Source organism: Hordeum vulgare, chromosome 4H (genome assembly GCF_904849725.1).
Source record: "Hordeum vulgare subsp. vulgare chromosome 4H, MorexV3_pseudomolecules_assembly, whole genome shotgun sequence".
Taxonomy (NCBI): domain Eukaryota; kingdom Viridiplantae; phylum Streptophyta; class Magnoliopsida; order Poales; family Poaceae; genus Hordeum; species Hordeum vulgare.
In genome coordinates, this window is record NC_058521.1 from 380,847,860 (window position 1) to 380,854,818 (window position 6,959).

Consider the following 6,959-nt stretch of genomic DNA (forward strand, 5'->3'; position numbering starts at 1 on the left):
TCTACAAAAGTTATAATCATCTCACATGCTATTATATAGAACTATGTTCCAGTGCTTGTAGTTTTCTCAACAATGAATGCATTGAGCATCTTAAACAAAGATTGTCATGATATCATAGTTAACAATATTGGTTCTATGTGGTTACTACTCGATTGCCCGTGCGTTTCCACGGAACATAAAAAATGATTGTATTGTGTGCTCATTAGTCAAGACCAACATAGACGGAATTCATGTTTATATGGTGGACACCACTCGTGTCGTCCTTCCGTGCCCTCCCTCTCTCATAATCACTATGCACACATGATATGTCCTTTGTAATTTTTGAATGCATGTGTCGCATATGATTTACACTTGTGTTGCAACAAATATTACCTTGGGTTTCCTTCCTTCATACAATGATCACCACACACCCCTTATGTCTCTTTTCTTGCAGTCATGTAAACATAATGCATGAAAAAATTGATGTCTACACCAAACATAGTTTGATTGTATTCAAACATTATTATTATTTTGTTTCCAACTGAAATGGGTTTTCAGGAAGCTATTCTTGGAAATCGGATGCCTGGAAGAAAGTAAGGGCACAACTACTGTATTTGGCTTCATATTTATGGACACCTTAAGATATTCGGGTACAATTTTTAGCTTCATTTCCAAAATAAATAAACACCGCTCCTTCACTCATACCGTATCTTCCTAACCAAATCTGTCTTGCCAAATACGACCTATTTCTCGAATTAACTTGTCCCTAACTCCCAACAGCATGTGATTCAAATCTGGCAATAGCCTATTAATAATGCCAGAGAAAGTAGATATTGGATAATTCTTCTCGACTCACGGATTCAGGTACCGGGTCAGACTTGTAGAATGGTGTGAGCTTGTCCTCTAGGAAATCTTGAGCAAATTCCTGGGTATTACAAGACGTAGAAAGATTTTGTTAAGGAGCATTTTACTTTCTTGAACAATGATACTTGATACCATCCTACCCAACAACACTGGCATGGCCTCAACATCATCAATGACGAAAAGACAATGCCTATAGTGGTTACATAAAGCATCTTTTACAGACAAGTGCTAGTGTGGCGAAAGATGAGAGAATGTACATGGACATGCAAGTTTCTGAAGCAACATATAGCACGGTATAAGCAGAAATATACAGTGGTATAAAAAAGAACATCACAAAACAAATAACAAAAAGGAAAAGCACGTTCGTCGGCTTATATATTGCTAAGGTAATATATTGTCTTGCAACTGTTCACCATGCTCTTACCATTTTACTTCTAATCTAGTACTGAATTTGCAAAAATGTTTTCAGGAATTACCTTAATGTTGTCCAGTGATATTTCACCACTGAAGAAAAACTTCTTAGCGTCTTCATTCCCAGTGTAAGCAAGAACCTGCAAAGTAACTGAATCAGAATGTCCCAAATAGAAAGAGCAGACACATTAAAACCAAAGCCAAGTTGTTGCATGTTGTTTCTGTGCAATAAATCGAAACATAGGAAACATGAAAAATAAATAATAGGTATTAACGTGGTCTCTTGTCCAGTAATTCCAAAGTAATTGGCAACAGGCTCACCAACTTCCTCATTGTCAAGCTCCACAAAAACAAATAAACGTTGCATTTGAGACACAGGCCACATCAGTGCTTAGTGAGACTCCACCTCAGCAAAAACGCACGAGCCACAAAGGAAATAAGTGATGGCTTGGATTTGAGTATAAAATGTGGAACATGACAGAGGAAAAAGTTCATGAAACACTGGTCCGATCAACAGGACAAAGTACCTTTCCCTTGAATGATTTTGCTGCTTCCTTCAAGATGCACACAAATTTCGAGGACTCCTTTGCAACAGCGAATAGCAAAATCTGATTTTGAAATTAGGATACAACACATCAGCAAAGGAGTAATAATACATGGGCCGAGAACATGATCAAAATAAAACCCCATGGCATACAAGATGACATACTTGCTTCTTGATCGGATTATCAAAAATCGTAGGGGCGGTTTCCTGTGTCAGGGTGGTGATCAATGGGATTTTGTTCGCCGAAATAAACTCAGCGATCGCAGACACTCTAAACTCACCATCTGCAAGACACACGGTACATTATTGTCGAATTTAACGGTCAAAAAAAATTGTGTGTAGAAATGGAAATGAAAGGCTGGTGGTGAAAGCTAAAGCAACTTGGGGGTGAAGATACCAAAGACGGTCAACTTCTCCTCCTCTTTCTTGAGCAGGACTACTGACGGGCGCTTTTCCTCCGGGTCAATGTGGAAAAGCTTGGCCACATCGGGGCTGGTAGTCTGGTAGAAGCTGACGGTATCTTCCAGCCTTGAGGCAGCATCAAGCTCATCGCTGTGCGCACCCTATATCGTCTGATGATAGAGTAATCTTAATGATTCATCACCATAGTGTATATAAGTAGCGCAGAATAGCTAAAAATACAAGCGCATCTCGGATTTGTTTTCAGTACATGGTAACAAACCATGCGGGTTGACATTTTATCTAAGTAGTAGTTAGCAAAGGAATCATGGCATAACAGGTGCATTGTAATTTTGGATCAATCTAGCGTAACATGTCCAGATGGACGGTTGTTGCAATTCAAGCCTTGAAGCAGCAGCAAGCTCATCTATAACATTCAATGATAGAGTAATTAAGGATTTTATCACAATGTTGTATGTAAGTGTCCAATAGCTAAACGTACGAGCACATCTAGGGATCGTTCTCAGCACATGGTAACGGAACATGCAGGTTGACATTTTATCTACTACTGTAGTAGTGAGAAAGCAAAAGAAAAAGGGCATTCAGAGAAGCAGGTGCACTGTATTTGCGGTCAACTAATTTTTTGGTAACATGGCCAGATGAGCGCTTTGGTAACATGGTAAATTGGGTTGCTTGACTTTGCTGCGCTTGGAGAACATACGGCGGAACCCAGATTCGTTCTTAGCACATGGAAACAGAACATGAAGGTTGACATTTCATCTAGAAAGAAAGCAACAAGAATATTCAGGGGAACTTGGAAAAATAGGTGCATTGTATCTGTGGTCAACTAATTTGGGGTAACATGGCCACATGAGCTATTTGGTTGCAATTCAGTCACTGTATTCTTGGGTCAAGCTGGGTAACATGAGTGGGTTTGCAATCGAATCAATTTTGGGGTTGGTTGGTTGACTTTGCTGAAATTTGGAGAAGGTGCATTGCCTAGTGTACCGAGAGGTCGTGGACGTATGCAAGCACGGCCACGTCGTCGCCGGTGACGACCTTCTCGGCCTCGTTGACGATGGTGAGGTTCTGCATTGCAGGGCCCAACTTCTTGTTGATCCAAGCCATAATGGCGTCCCTGCAGCCAAGCAAGTAGACATGAGGTGGAGCGGGGAATTGGGGATCTGGGATGCGGCACAGCAGACTGCTCACTTGGTCCGCTCGCCGGAGTACTCCCTTCTGCGGAGGAAGCGGCTGGTGTTGGTGTTGACCAGGAGCATCTCTTCACCCTTGCTCTGGAAGACCTCTTCGAGGAGGATCCACTGGCATGGCTTGAAGCGGCGGTCGGAGCCACTGTTGCCCTTAGCCTTGGGGCCCTCGGTGGCGGCGCGCCACCCGAGGCAGGCAGCGCGGAGGTACATGTAGCAGTCGAGGTCGTTGGTGGCGAGGAGGGAGTCGGCAACGCGGCGGACGAGGTCGGGCAGGAGGCCAGACCAGCATGCGGCCGCCGTGGTGGGAAGAAGCGGCGAGGTTTGGGGAGGGGTTGGATCCTCCTTCCTTTTAGCAGGCGGGGGGGGGGGGGGGCTGGGGCGGCCATGGGCGCCGAGTCCGCCATTGTTGTGCGCTCAAGATTGGGAGAAATGGCGCCGGGTGGGTGGGGATTGGGAGAGAGGATTCTGGATAGGGCTCGAGATTGGTAACGCTTACTAATGGCGCACCACTAGTTGGTGCGCCATTAGTAACCCTAGTTACTAATGGCGCACCAGCTGGTGGTGCGCCATTAGTAGTTTTGCAAAAAAAAAATTTATAGTAGTGGCGCACTGGGTGAGTGGTGCGCCATTACTAATTAAACTAGTAATGGCGCACCCTGCCCTGGTGCGCCATTAGTACTTTTGGAAAAAAAATTGTTAGCAGTGGCGTACCGTGTGTGTGGTGCGCCATTAGTGTCCATCACACTAATGGCGCACCTGCACATGGTGCGCCACTTCTATATAGTAGTGGCGCACCACAAAATATATAGTAGTGGCGCACCAGTTGTCTGGTGCGCCATTAGTGTCTATATTATCTATAGCCCTTTTCCTAGTAGTGTACGATGCCGGCCCAGAGGCCGGTGCACATCTTTGAGCCGTCGAAGTGCATGCGCCAATGGGTGGAGTCGGTAGGTTGCGGGAGGTACTCCGTCTCTGCCTAGTCAACGAGGAAGTCCGCCAAGTCTTGTGACTTGATGGCCGTGCAATACTCATACCTGATGTCATGGTCGGCCATCTGGAGGCCCACTTGGCAATGCGGTCGGCTGCGTTGTACCGACGTGTTTTTCAAAAAATAATTTCTAGAAAAGATATATGTGTGTTTACCAGCCGCATGATTGATGTTAGCTGGTAGACACTTACTTGATACAGAATATTAAAGAGAAAATACAAAATCTGGGTTACAAGACCATGAAGGTCTACTTGGTTGAACAAAAGTCTGAGGTTGACGACGGAAGCGACTCGAGGAATCTCCAGTGCCCATGGGACTCCATTCCCATAGGAACAGCTGACCTGGATAAATTCCTATCTCACAAGGCTGCTATCCTTGACTTCTAGGTTCCGGGTTTGACGGCATCGTGCTCCTCTCCGAACGAAATCTGGCCAAGACAATAGCCGGGGACAAGCTAGTGAGTACTTTGAATGTACTCGCAAACGTCAAGAAAACAAACACGTTAAAGCAGGTAAGAAGCATGCAATTTCCACTAACAATTATATCATACCACTATAGTTTAATTCACGAATGCATTCATGAAGATATGTAATGTTTCCACCAATGTTTTATAAACAAGCAAAAGATGGTAATAATGAATAATATGCTTGCCACAGTCGGGCGTCGGAGCGACACCACAGAGAGTGTTTAAGATATGACAATAAGCATGCCTTAGTCGGGCGTCTGAGCGACACTACACAAAGGGCTTATAAGAATTGATAATAAACATGCCACAGTCGAGCGTCTGAGCGACACCACATAAAGGGCTTATATGAAACAAGTAACGAATATCCAGGAGGTAGAACCGTCCCAGGGATATTCAACAACATAATCATAGTGGTTAGTCTGGAGTAATAATCATAATATGATCATGTCCCACATCATCTTATGATTTTCAACATCCATTATTATCATCACCGCTTATACTCCAAAGACCGACTCTAGAATCGACACTTGACTCGTCAAACAATGTCCTTGACCGGGGACACAACTACCCGAATAGTTTTGACTATGCAGAGGGTGTACTCTTTACCCACAACTCACGATTTCTGATAGTCGACAAGACTAATCCCACGTACAACATTTTAGAAGCGGACACTCAGAATGAGCACAAACCGATTTTCCTTCACGAAGCCCGGCTTCACCCGGGCTATGCTGCCGAGGCAAAACCATAAGATGGGGAGGCTCCGATCTCGAGTCGAATGGGATCAAAAATTTATACCGCGCGCTCACAGGGAAGGGCCATTCCCTCCCGGTCCCAGACCGGGAACAGCCATGCCTCGTGATTGGATGACTGGATTTAGTCCATGGCCATGGATACCTTCATACCGGCCCCTCTAACTGGTGTGTGACTGATAATAGCTCTACAACTGACTTTATGAATACATTATCCAGGAAACTGTGGTAGCACGTTATAGAAGTATGACACGGTCAAGACTCAATCTAGGTCGATACTGGAGTTAACCAAGTTCTACCAGCATCATCATGCACATGTCATGACCAGGCAATAACCTATCACGTTCCGCGTGACTAGGTTATTCCACGACCTCTCATAACTAGCACATGCCATCATCATGTTTTACCATTGTTATAATATGAGTAGCATGCATGAAGAATGCAATATATTATTTCATGTGAGATCATTATCAACATAACTTCAAATCACGCAATGTATGCTCCACCACAACCATCACACATCTTTATGCAAATATGGATACAAGATTCTTTCCTTAGGGGTTTGAGGAGGGTGCTTGTGTATCCCACATCTTGGAGTAGATATCTTCTCTCCAAATCCTATTTTGACAAATATTAGAATTAACACACATATTCAAAAGAGCACACAAAAGTTGTTTTCAAAATTTTGAAATAAATCTTAAAATAAAAAAGATGCAATTCTAAACAGGTAGGAAAAATAAGCAATTGATTTGGAGTTTCCTATAAAAAGTTAGAGCTAGTCAAACTTTCTAGTCAACTATGTTTTTAAATCCAGAATAAAACAAAAATGTTTCGAGTGCAAATACGCTTACAGAACAGGGAAGGCGTACTTCCGATGAGACACTTTCTCAGGAGCAAGACGAGCTGCGGGGCAGGCACCAGTTGGGTTGTAGCTGGCTCACCGACAGGCGGGGCCCGCTTGTCGGGTTCTTCTCCCTCCTCCCGCGCGTGCATGGGCACGGAGCAGTGGCGCACTCCGGCAACGATTGCCGGCGGCCCAGGGCACCTCGCGACGCACTCGGGCTATGCTCACGCTCGGGGGAAGGCACCACGCAATGGAGCTCGGGGCTGGGCGTAGCTTCAATAATGGTGGATGGCCTCTTCTGGTTCGTCTGCTTCGGTCTACAGCTGCCATGGGTCGACTGTCGCATGGGGGATGGGTTCAGGGCGCGAGGGGACTCTAGCAGTGGCCAATGGAAGGCAGAACGGGCTCGGGGCTGCTGAAGTTTAGCCGGAGGCCGGCGGCGGCGCTGTTGACAGAGACGAGCGGCTACGGCAAATTGGGACGAGGGGTGGGCTAAGGGTCAGG

General features: G+C 45.1%; 1 protein-coding gene across 1 annotated transcript; it reads right to left on the reverse strand.

Moving 5' to 3' along the window:
* Positions 1-787: 787 nt before the first annotated feature.
* Positions 788-3,618, reverse strand: LOC123450547 (protein disulfide isomerase-like 1-4). Its single transcript, XM_045127734.1, has 8 exons — positions 3,410-3,618; positions 3,206-3,335; positions 2,196-2,361; positions 1,964-2,082; positions 1,780-1,862; positions 1,530-1,613; positions 1,320-1,395; positions 788-904 (listed from the first exon to the last, which is right to left on the reverse strand). Exons 1-8 carry the CDS (start codon positions 3,616-3,618, stop codon positions 788-790), a joined length of 984 nt encoding a protein of 327 aa, XP_044983669.1.
* Between the last annotated feature and the right edge of the window lie 3,341 nt (positions 3,619-6,959).

What these genes read in the sequence shown, in the direction of transcription:
- LOC123450547 (XM_045127734.1), bottom strand. Translation starts at nt 3,618, where the DNA reads ATGTACCTCCGCGCTGCCTGCCTCGGGTGGCGCGCCGCCACCGAGGGC. An exon ending in ATAATCCGATCAAGAAGCAA is followed by an intron (nt 1,863 to 1,963) that starts GTATGTCATCTT and finishes TTTCAAAATCAG; the next exon opens with ATTTTGCTATTCGCTGTTGC. An exon ending in TATCACTGGACAACATTAAG is followed by an intron (nt 905 to 1,319) that starts GTAATTCCTGAA and finishes TGTAATACCCAG; the next exon opens with GAATTTGCTCAAGATTTCCT.